Source organism: Zonotrichia leucophrys, chromosome 3, assembly GCF_028769735.1.
Source record: "Zonotrichia leucophrys gambelii isolate GWCS_2022_RI chromosome 3, RI_Zleu_2.0, whole genome shotgun sequence".
In the NCBI taxonomy this organism is placed as follows: Eukaryota; Metazoa; Chordata; class Aves; order Passeriformes; family Passerellidae; genus Zonotrichia; species Zonotrichia leucophrys.
The window spans coordinates 112,664,303-112,680,821 of NC_088172.1; the positions used below are offsets into that span (position 1 = coordinate 112,664,303).

Genomic DNA, 16,519 nt, shown 5'->3' on the forward strand with positions numbered 1-16,519 from the left:
GCATTGGAGGTCTGGGATTTGGGATCAGGGATTGAGGGTCTGGGATTGGGGATTGGGGGTCTGGGATTTGGAATGGGGGTTTGAGATCTGGGATTTGGGGTCTCAGATTGGGGATCAAGGATTTGGGGTCAGGGATTCAGGATTGGGGGTCTGAGATTTGGGATCTGGGGTCTGGGATCAGGGATTGGGGATCTGGCATTCTGTATTTGTATATAATAGGATTTGGGATTTTCAATAAGGGATCAGGAGTCTGGGACCAGCCAGGATCAGGGATTGGGATCGGGGATTGGGGATTGGGGATCAGGGATTTGGGATTCAGGATTTTTAATCAGGGATTTGGGATCTGGGGTCTGGGATTCAGGATTTGGGATGTGGGATTCAGGATTTGGGATGTGGGATTCAGGATTTGGGATCCGAGATTCCCAGGGCATCAGGGCTGTCCACAATAAGCAACTGAAGGATTTTCTGCATTTCAGTGGGTTCCCCTCCTTGAGGGCCCCCCCGTTCCCCATCAGAACATCAGCAATGACTCATTCCTTTCCCAAAACACAAACCATGCCATTTTCACTGTTTTCCCTTGATTTTTCAAAGATTTTTCTCTGTGTTAAGACAATTAGTTTAACAAGTCACTTCCAGGATCTGTTCGAAATAAACACCTTCTGTGCTCCAGTTTATTTTTAAATCCATTGCAATTGTATTTTAATTGTTCCAATGATTTGTTTCTCGTTTGAGGTAATGTAAATAATATAACTAATCCCAAAATCAACTGTAAACATGAACTTGATTGATCTAGGCCTAAAATTAAATGTTTAGGCTCTGGGCATGATGATGCTCCAGCAGAAACATTTCTGCAGCATTTGATGCAAAATTTATAGTGACTAAATATAAGTTAATTAGCAATTAGCATGTTTGGGATATGGCACAGTAGGAAGCAGCCTTTGATTTCAGAATCAGGCTCCAGATTTACATCTGATATTGGGAATGAGGAATTGTGCCCTGGCAGGGTGGGCAGGCCCTGGCACAGGGTGCCCACTTGGCATCCCTGGCAGTGCCCAAGGCCAGGCTGGACTTTGGGGCTTAAAAAGTGTAAATTGCTTTAATTTAAAATATTCTCAGAATCCCAATATAATATAATATAATATAATATAATATAATATAATATAATATAATATATTTCACTAATTATAAAAGTAATTCAATTAATAAATTATTACTTTATTAAATTATTAAAATATTTAAAATATTAAAACATAAAATACTAAATTAAATATGAAATCATAAATAAATATTTAAATAAAATATAAAAATGTAAGCATATAAAATATTAAAAATTACACTTTTTATGAAAATAGTTCTATTTCATTACATTATATCTTATTAATTATAAAAATATTAAATGAAAATATCAAAATATTGAAATATTAAATATTGAATAATTATTAAAATAGGAAATTAACTATTAAATACATAATAAACAAATAAATAATAAATAGAAATATTAGATTGTTAAGATATTAAATATTAAAAATTATAAAATTGTTTATTAAAATTAATATAATATAATATAGTATAATATAATATAATATAATATAATATAATATAATATAATATAGTATAATATAATATAATATATTAATTATATACTAAAACCATACTAAAGAAAGAGAAAGGATTCATCAGAAGGCTAGACAAGAATGACAATAAAAACCCAGACTCACAGAGTCTGACACAGCTGGCTGCGATTGGCCATTCATTAAAAACAATTCACATCTTTGGATAAACAATCTCCAGGCCACATTCCAGCAAAACAAACCATGGAGAAGCTGAGGCTTCATCTTCTCGGGAGAAAAACCCCGCTGAAGGGATTTTTCAGCAAACCTCACAGGGACAGAGAGGCTGTCAGTGTGGAGGAGCCTGGCAGGGGAATCTCCTGGCTGTGCCCCCATTGCTCCCTGTGCTCTCCCTGCAGAAGAAGGTGATGCTCAACATGTTCCTGGACACGCTGATGGCCGACCCTCCTCCCCAGTGCCTTGTGTGGCTGCCCCTCATGCACAGACTGGCCCACGTTGAAAATGGTAAATGCAGCATTGCCCTGCTGGGACCCTGGGATGCTCTGTGCTTGTGCAGCATTGCCCTGCTGGCAGCCTGGGATGCTCTGTGCTTGTGCAAACATTTCCCTGCTGGCAGCCTGGGATGCTCTGTGCTTGTGCAAATTCCCTGCTGGCAGCCTGGGATGCTCTGTGCTTGTGCAAATTCCCTGCTGGCAGCCTGGGATGCTCTGTCCTTGTGCAGCATTGCCCTGCTGGCAGCCTGGGATGCTCTGTCCTTGTGCAAATTCCCTGCTGGCAGCCTGGGATGCTCTGTGCTTGTGCAAATTCCCTGCTGGCAGCCTGGGATGCTCTGTGCTTGTGCAAACATTGCCCTGCTGGCAGCCTGGGATGCTCTGTGCTTGTGCAAACATTTCCCTGCTGGCAGCCTGGGATGCTCTGTGCTTGTGCAAATTCCCTGCTGGCAGCCTGGGATGCTCTGTGCTTGTGCAAATTCCCTCCTGGCAGCCTGGGATGCTCTGTGCTTGTGCAAATTCCCTGCTGGCAGCCTGGGATGCTCTGTGCTTGTGCAAACATTTCCCTGCTGGCAGCCTGGGATTCTCTGTGCTTGTGCAGCATTGCCCTGCTGGGACCCTGGGATGCTCTGTGCTTGTGCAAATTCCCTGCTGGCAGCCTGGGATGCTCTGTGCTTGTGCAAACATTGCCCTGCTGGCAGCCTGGGATGCTCTGTGCTTGTGCAAATTCCCTGCTGGCAGCCTGGGATGCTCTGTGCTTGTGCAAACATTTCCCTGCTGGCAGCCTGGGATGCTCTGTGCTTGTGCCTCCCTGTCCTGGCCCAGAGCATCCCAGAGCTGGTGGGGTCACATTCCTGGGGATGTGGGGTGGGGACTGGCTGGGTGTGAGAGCAGCAGCAGGGCAAACCCCGCGGATTTCAGTTAAAATGACATTTTCTGAATATTCCTGAGGCTGAGGGAGCTGGGAAGGGAATGGAGCCCCAGGAGAGGCTGAGGGAGCTGGGAAGGGAATGGAGCCCCAGGAGAGGCTGAGGGAGCTGGGAAGGGAATGGAGCGCCAGGAGAGGCTGAGGGAGCTGGGAAGGGAATGGAGCCCCAGGAGGGGCTGAGGGAGCTGGGAAGGGAATGGAGCCCCAGGAGAGGCTGAGGGAGCTGGGAAGGGAATGGAGCCCCAGGAGGGGCTGAGGGAGCTGGGAAGGGAATGGAGCCCCAGGAGGGGCTGAGGGAGCTGGGAAGGGAATGGAGCCCCAGGAGAGGCTGAGGGAGCTGGGAAGGGAATGGAGCCCCAGGAGAGGCTGAGGGAGCTGGGAAGGGAATGGAGCCCCAGGAGGGGCTGAGGGAGCTGGGAAGGGAATGGAGCCCCAGGAGGGGCTGAGGGAGCTGGGAAGGGAATGGAGCCCCAGGAGGGGCTGAGGGAGCTGGGAAGGGAATGGAGCCCCAGGAGGGGCTGAGGGAGCTGGGAAGGGGCTCAGCCTGGAGAAAAGGAGGCTCAGGGGGGACCTTGTGGCTCTGCACAAGTCCCTGCCAGGAGGGGACAGCCAGGGAACAGGGACAGGACAAGGGGAAATGGCCTCAGGCTGGGCCAGGGCAGGCTCAGGGTGGGCACCAGGAGGAATTTCTGCATGGAAAGGGTGCTCAGGCCTTGGCAGGGGCTGCCCAGGGAGGTTGGCAGTGCCCATCCCTGCAGGTGGCACCTGGATGTGGCACTGAGTGCCCTGGGCTGGGCACAAGGTGGGCATTGGGCACAGCTGGGACTGGGTGGGCTGGGAGGGATTTTCAGCCTCAGGGATCCTGGGATTTTTAAATTAATTTTGATGGTGGCAATTTAAATTTGATGGGGTCAAGTCCTCACCAGGAGGAGAGGAGGTGGATGTGGTTAAAATGCTGGGTGAACTCCAGGGAAAAAGGGGTCCTGGTTTAATCCTGGTTTGATCCTGCCAGGAGCAGGAGGGCACCAAGCTGGGCTGCTCCCCTTCACTGGGGCCTTCCCCATCCAAATCCCAGTTTTGGCCCTTGCAGAAAAATGAAAACAAACAGAAATAATGCCGCAAGAAAAAACCCACAAAACAAAATCCTAAACAAAGAAACCCCACAAAAATGTAAACAAACAAAGCTCAAGAAAACAACGACAGAAAATAAAAACCACAAGCAAAAACCAGCAAAACAACCAAAATATCCAAAGCAAGAAAACACAAAAAAACCCCTGGGTTATTGTTACTCCTTCCCCTCATCAGGAAATCAGGGTTTGGGTTATTGGTGTTGCTTCCCCTCATCAGGAAATCAGGGTTTTGTATTTTGGGTTATTTTTTCCCCTCATCAGGAAATCAGGGTTTGGGGTTTTGATATTCCTTGTCCTCATCAGGAAATCAGGGTTTGGGTTATTTTTATTCCTTCCCCTCATCAGGAAATCAGGATATGGGTTATTATTGCTTCCCCTCATCAGGAAATCAGAGTTTGGGTTATTTTAATTCCTCTCATCAGGAAATCAGGGTTTTGTATTTTGGGTTATTGGTATTTTTTCTCCTCATCAGGAAATCAGGGTTTGGGATATTGATATTCCTTCCCCCCATCAGGACGTCATGGTTTGGGTTATTATTCCTTCTCTTCATCAGGAAATCAAGGTTTGGGTTATTGGTATTTCTTCCCTTCATCAGGAAATCGAGGTTTGGGATATTTTTATTCTCCTCATCAGGAAATCAGGGTTTGGGTTATTTTTATTCCCCTCATCAGGAAATCAGGGTTTGGGTTATTATTCCTTCCCCCATCAGGATATCATGGTTTGGGTTATTATTCCTTCTCTTCATCAGGAAATCAAGGTTTGGGTTATTGGTGTTTCTTCCCTTCATCAGGAAATCAGGGTTTGGGTTATTTTTATTCTTCTCATCAGGAAATCAGGGTTTGGGTTTTTGGTGTTGCTTCCCCTCATCAGGAAATCGAGGTTTGGGTTATTTGTGTTGCTTCCCCTCATCAGGAAATCAGGGTTTGGGTTATTTGTATTCCTTCCTCTCATCAGGAGATCAGGGTTCACCAAAAATCCCCTGAAAGTTTTGTTTTCTTTGTTTTTCCCCCAGTCTTCCACCCCGTGGAGTGCTCGTACTGCCACTGTGAGAGCATGATGGGCTTCAGGTACCGCTGCCAGCAGTGCCACAACTACCAGCTGTGCCAGAACTGCTTCTGGAGGGGCCATGCCAGCGGCCCCCACAGCAACCAGCACCAGATGAAGGAGCACTCCTCGTGGGTAAGGCCTTCCTCATGGCAGGGAACCTCCTCTTGGTCAGAGCACTCTTTGTGGGTAAGGCCTTCCTCATGGCAGGGAACATTCTCCATGGTCAGAGCACTCTTTGTGGGTAAGGCCTTCCTCATGGCAGGGAACATCCTCCTTGGTCAGAGCACTCCTCGTGGGTAAGGCCTTCCTCATGGCAGGGAACATCCTCTTGGTCAGAGCACTCTTTGTGGGTAAGGCCTTCCTCATGGCAGGGAACATCCTCTTGGTCAGAGCACTCTGTGGGTAAGGCCTTCCTCATGGCAGGGAACATTCTCCATGGTCAGAGCACTCTTTGTGGGTAAGGCCTTCCTCATGGCAGGGAACATCCTCTTGGTCAGAGCACTCCTCGTGGGTAAGGCCTTCCTCATGGCAGGGAACATCCTCTTGGTCAGAGCACTCCTTGTGGGTAAGGCCTTCCTCATGGCAGGGAACCTCCTCTTGGTCAGAGCACTCCTCGTGGGTAAGGCCTTCCTCATGGCAGGGAACCTCCTCCTTGGTCAGAGCACTCCTCGTGGGTAAGGGGCCTTCTTCATGGCAGAGAACATCCTCTTGGTCAGAGCACTCCTCATGGGTAAGGCCTTCCTCATGGCAGGGAACATCGTCCTTGGTCAGAGCACTCTTTGTGGGTAAGGCCTTCCTCATGGCAGGGAACATCCTCCTTGGTCAGAGAACTCTTTGTGGGTAAGGCCTTCCTCATGGCAGGGAACATGCTCCTTGGTCAGAGCACTCTGTGGGTAAGGCCTTCCTCATGGCAGGGAACCTCCTCCTTGGTCAGAGCACCCCTCATGGGTAAGGCCTTCCTCATGGCAGGGACATCCTCTTGGTCAGAGCACTCCTGTGGGTAAGGGGCACTCCTCATGGCAGGGAACATTCTCCATGGTCAGAGCACTCCTCGTGGGTAAGGCCTTCCTCATGGCAGGGAACATTCTTGGTCAGAGCACTCTTTGTGGGTAAGGCCTTCCTCATGGCAGGGAACCTCCTCTTGGTCAGAGCACTCCTCGTGGGTAAGGCCTTTCCTCATGGGCACCATGGCAGGGACACCTCCACTGTCCCAGCCCCAGTGTCCAGCCTGGCCCTGGGCACTGCCAGGGATCCAGGGTGGGCACCCTGTGCCAGGGCCTGCCCACCCTGCCAGGGAACAATTCCTCATTGCCAATATCCCATCCAGCCCTGCCCTCTGGCACTGGGAGCCATTCCCTGGCTCCTGTCCCTCCACACCTCAAATGAACAAATTCAGACAGAAATAAATGTGGAGATTTTCAGCAGGTGAAGAATTAATTTAGGAAAACGAGGGGTTTAAGTTTGGAGTGATCACATCTTGTGTGCATAATTTGAATTCTCTGTAGGGTCAGTGAGTGATATAAAATCAAATTGTGATTTTCATAGGATTTCAAAGGAATTAAAGCAGAGGGGCAGGAATGATTTGAGCTTTAAGGTCCCTTCCAACACAAACCCTTTCAGGATTTGATGATTTGGGATGACCAAGTGCCCGTTCCAGAGCCTGTCCAGGGCCTTCCCACCATTCTGCTGCTCCCCAGGATGGAGCTGGGGGCTGAGAAATAAAATCTCCAGGACCTGGAAGGAATGAGGCTGCACCTCCAGGGCAGGCTGGGCACCAGCAGGAATTGACTCCATGGTAGTGACTGGTGTTAATTATCAATTATCGGTAATTGCCAGGCACTGATGGTGTTTATGTAACTCCTATTTGAACCACTATTAATCTGAATTTTCACTTGACTGTCCCTTGGGAGCTGGTCCCACTCTGGAGTGTTGTACAGCAGCAGTAATTAATAATTGTAATTAATTAATTATTACCATTAATAATTAATAATTGTAATTAATTCCAGAGCTGTAATTAGCCAGGGCTTGCCCTTTCCTGGGGTGCCAGTGAGGGAGAGCAGCAGGAGGAGCTGCCAGCTGATGTCTGAGCTCCCATATGGAATTATGGAGTTATTAGGGTTGGAAAAGACCTATTGTAATAGTGTTGTAAAAAAAAATCCCCAATACAACACTATTGCCCTGTTTTTCCCCTGTACAATCCCATTTCCCTTGTACAACCCCATTTCCCCCGTACAACCCCATCTTCCCTGTTTTTCCCCAGCAATCCAATTTTCCCTGTTGTCCCCAGCAACCCCATTTCCCCTGTGCAATCCCCTGTCACCTGTACAACCCCATTTTGCCCGTCCAACCCCATTTTGCCCGTTTTTCCCCAGAAATCCCCGGCCAAGAAGCTGACCCACGCCATCAGCCGCTCCCTGGGCTGCGTGCCCAGCCGGGACCCGCCCCGCCCGCTGTTCCCCGAGCAGCCCGAGCGGCCGCTGGACCTGGCGCACATCGTGTGAGTACCTGAGACCCCCTGAGACCCCCCCTGAACCCCCCTGAGCCCCTGAACCTCCCCTGAGCCCCCCAGACCTGGCGCACATCGTGTGAGTAACGCTGAACCCCCTGAGACCCCCTGAGACCCCCCCCAAAACCCCCAGACCTGGCACACATCGTGTGAGTAACGCTGAACCCCCTGAGACCCCCTGAGCCCCCCAGACCTGGCGCACATCGTGTGAGTAACCCCGAACCTCCTGAGACCCCCTGAGACCCCCTGAACCCCCCCTGAGCCCCCCAGACCTGGCGCACATCGTGTGAGTAACCCTGAACCTCCTGAGACCCCCTGAGACCCCCTGAACCCCCCCGAAACCCCCCCTGAGCTCCTGGACCTGGCGCACATCGTGTGAGTAACCCTGAACCCCCTGAGACCCCCTGAACCCCCTGAGCCCCCCAGACCTGGCACACATCGTGTGAGTAACCCTGATCCCCTGAGACCCCTGAGACCCCCTGAACCCCCCCTGAAACCCCCAGACCTGGCGCACATCGTGTGAGTAACCCTGAACCTCCTGAGACCCCCTGAGACCCCCCCTGAACCCCCCAGACCTGGCGCACATCGTGTGAGTAACCCTGAACCCCCCCTGAACCCCCCAGACCTGGCGCACATCGTGTGAGTAACGCTGAACCTCCTGAGAGGGTTCAGAACAGGACATCTGCAGGGACAGGGATGGTGGGGACATGGGGACAGGGCTGGACAGCTCCTGCAGGGACAGTGGGGAGAGGGCTGGGACAGGGACAGTGGGGACAGGGCTGGACAGCTCCTGCAGGGACAGTGGGGACAGGGCTGGACAGCTCCTGCAGGGACAGTGGGGACAGGGCTGGACACTTTCAGGGACATGGGGACAGGGCTGGACAGCTCCTATAGGGACAGGGACAGTGGGGACAGGGCTGGACAGCTCCTGCAGGGACAGTGGGGACAGGGCTGGACACCTCCTATAGGGACAGGGACAGTGGGAACAGGGCTGGACAGCTCCTGCAGGGACAGTGGGGACATAGGGACAGGGACATGGAGACAGGGCTGGATGGTTCCTGTAGGGACAAGGGCAGTGGGAACAGGGACAGGGGGACAGGGCTGTGCACCTTGTGCAGGGACAGGGACAGGGGGACAGGGCTGCACAGCTCCTGAAGGGACAGGGACGGTGGGGACATCTCACACCTCCTGCAGGGACAGGGACATGGGGACAGGGACAGGGGGACAGGGCTGGACAGCTCCTGCAGGGACAGTGGGGACATAGGGACAGGGACATGGGGACAGGGCTGGATGGTTCCTGTAGGGACCAGGACAGTGGGAACAGGGACAGGGGGACAGGGACATGGGGACAGGGACAGTGGGGACAGGGCTGCACAGCTCCTGAAGGGACTGGCACGGTGGGGACATCTCACACCTCCTGCAGGGACAGGGACATGGGGACAGGGACAGTGGGGACAGGGCTGGACACTTTCAGGGACATGGGGACAGGGCTGGACACCTCCTATAGGGACAGGGACAGGGGGACAGGGCTGCACAGCTCCTGAAGGGACAGGGACGGTGGGGACATCTCACACCTCCTGCAGGGACAGGGACATGGGGACAGGGACAGCTGCCCAGCCACTCCTGGCAGCAGCTCAGAGGCATCTGCTGTGCACTGCCAGCTTTAATTAAATGCAAACCCAATGCCCTGAAAAGCAAAGGATGGGGACATGGGGCCTGCTGGCCCAAGGACAGCTCTGGGACAGCAGCACTGACCCGTGCAGGAACCCTGGGAGCAGGGATTGATACCCCAGGGACATCCCAGGGACAAAAGGGACCCACTGGGGTCAGTGTGAGGGACACGAGGCCTTGGGGCTGCTGTGGCACCACTGAAAGAACAAAAATAGCAAAACATCAAAAATAACAATAAACCCCGTGGTTTGAGGGGCTGTAGGCAGGGGAGGTTCTCTGCTGGAACCCAGCTCCAAGCAGGAATTGCTGCAGACCCCAGGGAGTCATTTTTGGGGTGCCCAGGGGCTGATTGTGTTTGATTTGGGCGAGGGAATCAGCACCTGCAGCAGCATCAGCACCCACAAACAGAGAGACTGCAGAAAAGCTGAGCCCTTTTCCCCTTTTCTCTTTCCCTTTCCCTTTCCCCTTTTCCCCTTTCCCTTTCCCTTTCCCTTTCCCTTTCCCTATCCCTTTCTCCCTTTCCCTTTCCCTTTTCCCCTTTTCCCTCTTCCTTTCCCTTTCCCTTTCCCTTTCCCTTTCCCTTTCCCTTTCCCTTTCCCTTTCCCTTTCCCTCTCCCTTTCCCTTTCCCTTTCCCTTTCCCTTTCCCTTTCCCTTCCCCTTCCCCTTTTCCCCTTTCCCCTTTTCCCCTTTTCCCCTTTTCCTTTTCCCTTTCCCCTTTTCCTTTTCCCTTTCCCCTTTCCCTTTCCCCTTTCCCTTTCCCTTTCCCTTTCCCTTTCCCTTTCCCTTTCCCTTTCCCTTTCCCTTTCCCTTTCCCTTTCCCTTTTCCCTTTCCCTTTCCCTTTCCCTTTCCCTTTCCCTTTCCCTTTCCCTTCCCCCTTTCCCTTTCCCTTTTCCCTTTTCCCTTTTCCCTTTCCCTTTCCCTTTCCTTTTCCCTTTCCCTTTCCCCTTCCCTTTCTTTTCCCCTTTTCCCTTTCTTTTCCCCTTTTCCCTTTCTTTTCCCCTTTTCCCTTTCTTTTCCCCTTTTCCCTTTCTTTTCCCCTTTTCCCTTTCCCCTTTTCCCTTCCCTTTCCCTTTCCCTTTCCCTTTCCCTTTCCCTTTCCCTTTCCCTTTCCCTTCCCCTTTCCCTTTTCCCTTTCCCTTTCCCCTTTTCCCCTTTTCCCCTTTTCCCCTTTTCCCCTTTTCCCCTTTTCCTGGATTCTGTGTGTGTGAGTTTCCTGGCTGTTGCAGGGTAATTCCATGCAGATCATGGTTGGGTTTGGGTGTCAGCTCAGAGGCTGCCCCTTTTCTGGGCTGGCAGAGTGTGGCATGGGGAATGGTGGCACCTGGAGGCTGGGTGTGATTGGTAAAGCACGGGTGGGGTTGGCATGGGTCACTTTTTCTGGGAGGAATCCTTCCAAGTGCTCCATCACCTCCATGGGGTTTGGGATCTGACTCCAGATGTAAATGTAAATTTCTGACATTAAATCTTTGGTTTTAAAGTGTAATGGGGGTGGCACAGCCACCCCGTGGCAGGGCTGGATGGGATTTGGGAATGAGGAATTGTTCCCTGGCAGGGTGAGCAGGCCCTGGCACAGGGTGCCCACCCTGGATCCCTGGCAGTGCCCAAGGCCGGGATGGACACTGGCACACCCTGGCACAGTGGGAGTGTCCCTGCCATGGCAGGAGCAACCTGTGAGTTTGGTTTTTCCAGGAGGGGTTTTCTGCTGTTCCACTGCAGAGCTGGGAGCAGGAGAAGAAGTAGGGACAGGATCTGGGATCTGTAGCAGGATCTGGGATAGGATCCAGGATCTGGGAGCAGATTTGGGACAGGATCTGGGATCTGTAGCAGGATCTGTAGCAGGATCTGGGACAGGATCTGGGATCTGTAGCAGGATCTGGGAGCAGATTTGGGACAGGATCTCTAGCAGGGTCTGCAGCAGGATCTGGGAGCAGGATCAGCATCTGTGGCAGGATGTTTAGCAGGATCTGGGACAGGATCAGGATCTGTAGCAGGATCTGTAGCAGGATCTGGGATCTGTAGCAGGATCTGGGAGCAGATTTGGGACAGGATCTCTAGCAGGGTCTGCAGCAGGATCTGGGAGCAGGATCAGCATCTGTGGCAGGATGTACAGCAGGATCTGGGACAGGATCTGGGATGTGTGGCAGGATCAGGATTTAGGAGCGGGATCAGGATCTGTAGCAGGATCTGGGATCTGTGGCAGGATCAGGATCTGGGAGCAGGATCAGGATCTGTAGCAGGATCAGGATTTAGGAGCAGGATCTGGGATCTGTCACAGGATGTGTAGCAGGATCAGGATCTGTAGCAGGATCAGGATCTGTAGCAGGATCAGGATTTAGGAGCAGGATCAGGATCTGGGATGTGTAGCAGGATCAGGGTCTGTGGCAGGATCAGGGGTCTGTAGCAGGATCTGGGACAGGATCAGGATGTGTGGCAGGCTGTGTGTCAGGAGCTCTGCAGGAACAGGAGCAGGCTGTGTGTCAGGAGCAGGAGCAGGCTGTGTGTCAGGAGCTCTGCAGGAACAGGAACAGGAGCAGGCTGTGTGTCAGGAGCTCTGCAGGAGCAGGAGCAGGCTGTGTGTCAGGATCTCGGAGCAGGAGCAGGAGCAGGCTGTGTGTCAGGATCTCGGAGCAGGAGCAGGAGCAGGCTGTGTGTCAGGATCTCGGAGCAGGAGCAGGCTGTGTGTCAGGAGCTCTGTCCCCGCTGGGTGCAGCTGCCCTGGCTGTCCCTGCCTGCACCCGAGCTCCTGCCGTGGCGGAATCCTCCCTGGGACCCTGGGGCATGGAATTCCCAGAGGGATCCTGGCAGTGCCCAAGGCTGGGCTGGGCACTGGGAGGAATCCCTGTCCATGGCAGGGTGGCATGGACGATAAGTTTTATATTTTTATAGTAATTTATTTTAAATTAACTGGTCCCTGGCAGTGCCCAAGGCTGGGTTGGAGCAGCATGGGGCAATGGAAGGAATCCCTGCCCAAGACACTGGATGGGTTCAGAAGAATATTCCCCCCTAAAGTCCAGCTTTTCCTCTCCCTTGGTGTGGGCACATTTCTCTTGATGAATATTGGGTGTGGAAGGATAAGTTTTATATTTTTTCAGTAATTTATTTTAAATTAACTGGTCCCTGGCAGTGCCCAAGGCTGGGCTGGGGCACTGGGAGGAATCCCTGCCCATGGCAGGGGTGGCACTGAAGATAAGTTTTGTACTTTTATATTAGTTTATTTTAAATTAACTTGTTCAGAGGGCAGGATGGAGTGAAATACAAACAGGAGGTCAGTCAGGTTGGACTCAGTGAGCCTGGGGTTCTTTTCCAGGCTGGTTTTTCATTCTGGGATCCTCTTTTTGTTTGTTTGTTTGTTAGAGAACTCCTCCTAGGCAGCTGGGGGCTGTTTCCCCTCCCTCCAACAGAGGAACACGGGGTAGATTTAGGAAACATTTGTAAGAAATGAAAATTTAAAAAGGAGGCAAATTCAAACTAAAAAAAAAAAAAAAAAAAAAAAAAAGTAATAAATTAATAATAAAAATAATAAAAAATATTAAGACTTTTTTTAGGCTGTGAAAACTTTAAAAGCTGGAAAATTAAAACTAAAATTAAAAAAAACCAAAAAAAGAGAAAAATTATTGAAAAAGTAATAAATAATAAATAATAAATAATAAATAATAAATAATAAATAATAAATAATAATTATAAGACATATTTTGATGCAGTTGCTGGGAAAACTTAAAACCCAGGAAAATGAAAACTAAAACTAAAAAATTTAAAAATGTAGAGAATGATTGAAAATTAATAAATAATAATAAGATAATAAATTATAATAATAGAACATATTTTGAGGTAGTTGCTGCAAAAACTTAAAAACCAGAAAAATTCAAACTAAAAAAAACCCCCAAAATTTAAAAAAGAATTTATAAAATGATTTAAATAATAATTAATAATAATAAGATATTTTGAGGCAATTGCTGCAAAAACTTAAAACGCAGAAAAATTAAAATTAAAGCTATAAAAACTTGAAAAAATAATTGAAAAAAAAATAATAATAAGACATATTTTTAGCAATTTCTGTGAAAACTTAAAAAGCAGGAAAATTAAAACTAAAATTGAAAAATAAAAATAAGACAACAACAAAAATAAAATAAAATAATAATAATAATAATAATAATAATAATAATAATAATAATAATAATAATAAATGTTTTGAGGCAGTTGCTGCGAAGACGTAAAAACTAGGAAAATTAAAACTAAAAAAACCCCAAAATTTTAAAAATTATTGAAAAAATAATTTTAAAAATAAGAAGTAATAATAATAATATTTTGAGGCAGTTTCTGCAAAAACTTAAAAAGCAGGAAAATTAAAACTAAAGGAAACCCCAAAATTTAAAAACTGATTTTTAAAATAATTTTTAAAATAATAAATAATAATAAGACATATTTTGAGGCGGTTGCTGCAAAAACTTAAAGAGCAGGAAAATTAAAACAAAAAAAAATTGAAAAAATTGTTGAATAAATAATAAATAATAGGACATATATTGAGGCAGTTGCTGCGAAAACTTCCAAAGCAGGAAAATTAAAACTAAAACAAAAAAAAAGTAAATTTAAAAAGGAACTTTAAAATAATTTTTAAAATAATAAATAATAAGAGATATTTTGAGGCAGTTGCTGCAAAAACTTAAAAAGTATGAAAATAAAACTAAAATTGAAAAATAAAAATAAGACAACAACAACAACAAAAACAATAAATAATAATAATATAATAATAATAATAATAAAAATAAAATATTTGAGCATTGCTGCGAAGACGTAAAAACTAGGAAAATTAAAACTAAAAAAACCCCAAAATTTTAAAAATTATTGAAAAAATAATTTTAAAAATAAGAAGTAATAATTATAATATTTTGAGGCAGTTGCTGCAAAAACTTAAAGATCAGGAAAATTAAAACTAAAAAAATTGAAAAATTTATTAAAAAATAATAAATAATGAGACATATATTGAGGCAGTTGCTGCGAAAACTTCAAAAGCAGGAAAATTAAAACTAAAACAAAAAAAAGTAAATTTAAAAACTAACTTTAAAATAATTTTTAAAATAATAAATAATAAGAGATATTTTGAGGCAGTTGCTGCAAAAACTTAAAATCCAGGAAAATAAAACTAAAAAAACCCCAGCATTTTAAAAATTATTGAAAAAAATAATTAAAAAATAATAAATAATAATAATAATAATGAGATATTTTGAGGCAGTTGCTGCAAAAACTTAAAAACTATGAAAATAAAACTAAAAAAACCCCAACATTTTAAAAATTATTGAAAAAAATAATTAAAAAATAAGAAATAATAATAATAATAATGAGATATTTTGAGGCAGTTGCTGCAAAAACTTAAAAACCAGGAAAATTAAAATTAAAACTAAAAACAAAATCCAAAACTGATTGAAAAAGCAATAACTAACACTGTAATCCCCATTTCGAGGCCGGCTCCATCCCGAGCGCGTGTTGGGGGCGGCGCTGGCGGGGCCGGGCCATGCGCGCTCCCGCCGCGGCCCCGTTGCCATGGAGACGGCGCGGGGTGCGCGCATCCATCCCCGCGATGGAGCCGGGCCGGGATGAGCGGCAGCGGCAGCGGGCACCGGGCAGGGCAGGTGGGTGCCCCGGGCCTGGGCAGCGACAGCGGGCACCGGGCAGGGCAGGTGGGTGCCCTGGGCCTGGGCAGCGACAGCGGGCACCGGGCAGGGCAGGTGGGTGCCCCGGGCCTGGGATGGCACCGGGCAGGGCAGGGGGTGCCCCAGCCGGGAATAGCACCGGGCAGGGCAGGTGGGTGCCCCGGGCCTGGGATGGCACCGGGCAGGGCAGGGGGGTGCCCCGGGCCTGGGATGGCACCGGGCAGGGCAGGTGGGTGCCCCGGGCCTGGGCAGGAGCAGCGGGCACCGGGCAGGGCAGGGGGGTGCCCCGGGCCTGGGATGGCACCGGGCAGGGCAGGTGGGTGCCCCGGGCCTGGGATGGCACCGGGCAGGGCAGGTGGGTGCCCCGGGCCGGGAATGGCACCGGGCAGGGCAGGTGGGTGCCCTGGGCCTGGGATGGCACCGGGCAGGGCAGGGGGGGGCCCCGGGCCGGGAATGGCACCGGGCAGGGCAGGTGGGTGCCCCGGGCCTGGGATGGCACCGGGCAGGGCAGGTGGGTGCCCCGGGCCTGGGATGGCACCGGGCAGGGCAGGGGGGTGCCCCGGGCCGGGAATGGCACCGGCAGGGCAGGTGGTTTGCCCTGGGCCGGAATGGCACCGGGCAGGGCAGGTGGGTGCCCTGGGCCTGGGATGGCACCGGGCAGGGCAGGTGGGTGCCCCGGGCTTGGCCTGGGTCTGGTTCGTTCCTGGTCCGGTCCTGTTCGTTCCTGGTCCGGTCCTGGTTCGTTCCTGGCCCGGTCCTGGTTCGGTCCCTCCGGGGGGCTCCGGGGCCGCTCCGGTTCCTCCCGGCCGGGCTCGGCCCGAGGAGCGGCGGGACCGGCCTGGAGCGGGGTCCGGCTGCTGGGAACGGCCCTGGAGCGGCTCCCGGAGCCGGGGACAGCGCTCGGGGCTGCGTAGGGTCGGCTCCGAGCTTTGTAGGGTCGGCTCTGAACCGTGTAGGGTTGGATCTCTGAGCCTTGTGGGCTCCGAGCTTTGTAGGGTCGGCTCTGAGCCCTGTAGGGTCTGTTGTCTGAGCTTTGTAGGATCGGTTCTCTGAGCTTTGTAGGATTGGCTCCCCGCGCCTTGTAGGATCGGCTCCGAGCCGTGTAGGGTCGGCTCTGAACCGGGTATGGTCGGCTTCCATCCTTCTAGCTCCGAGCTTTTTAGGGTCGGTTGTGTGAGCTTTGTAAGGTCGGCTCCGAGCTGTGTAAGATCGGCTGCCTGTCCTTTGTAGGATCGGTTCTCTGAGCTTTGTAAGATCGGCTCCCCGAGCCGTGTGGGATCGGCTCCGAGCCGCGTAGGATCGGTTCTCTGAGCTTTGTAGGATCGGTTCTCTGAGCTTTGTAGGGTCGGCTCCGAGCGTGTGAAGATCGGCTCCGAGCCGTGTGGGATCGGCTGCCTGTCCTCGGTTCTCTGAGCTTTGTAGGGTCGGCTCCGAGCTGTGTGGGATCGGCTCCGAGCCGTGTGGGATCGGCTCCCTGTCCTTTGTAGGATCGGTTCTCGGAGCGTTGTAGGGTCGGCTCCGGGGG

At 49.9% G+C, this 16,519-nt stretch overlaps 1 protein-coding gene across 6 annotated transcripts in view; it reads left to right on the plus strand.

Moving 5' to 3' along the window:
• The window catches only part of DTNB (dystrobrevin beta), a 152,107-nt gene that overhangs the window by 33,107 nt on the left and 102,481 nt on the right, over positions 1 to 16,519 (plus strand). For all 6 annotated transcript variants that reach the window (XM_064710003.1, XM_064710002.1, XM_064710005.1 and 3 more), the window contains 3 exons: positions 1,970 to 2,075; positions 5,133 to 5,299; positions 7,540 to 7,664. In XM_064710003.1, coding sequence (XP_064566073.1) covers positions 1,970 to 2,075; positions 5,133 to 5,299; positions 7,540 to 7,664 — 398 coding nt within the window. The remainder of the gene's footprint in view (positions 1 to 1,969; positions 2,076 to 5,132; positions 5,300 to 7,539; positions 7,665 to 16,519) is intronic.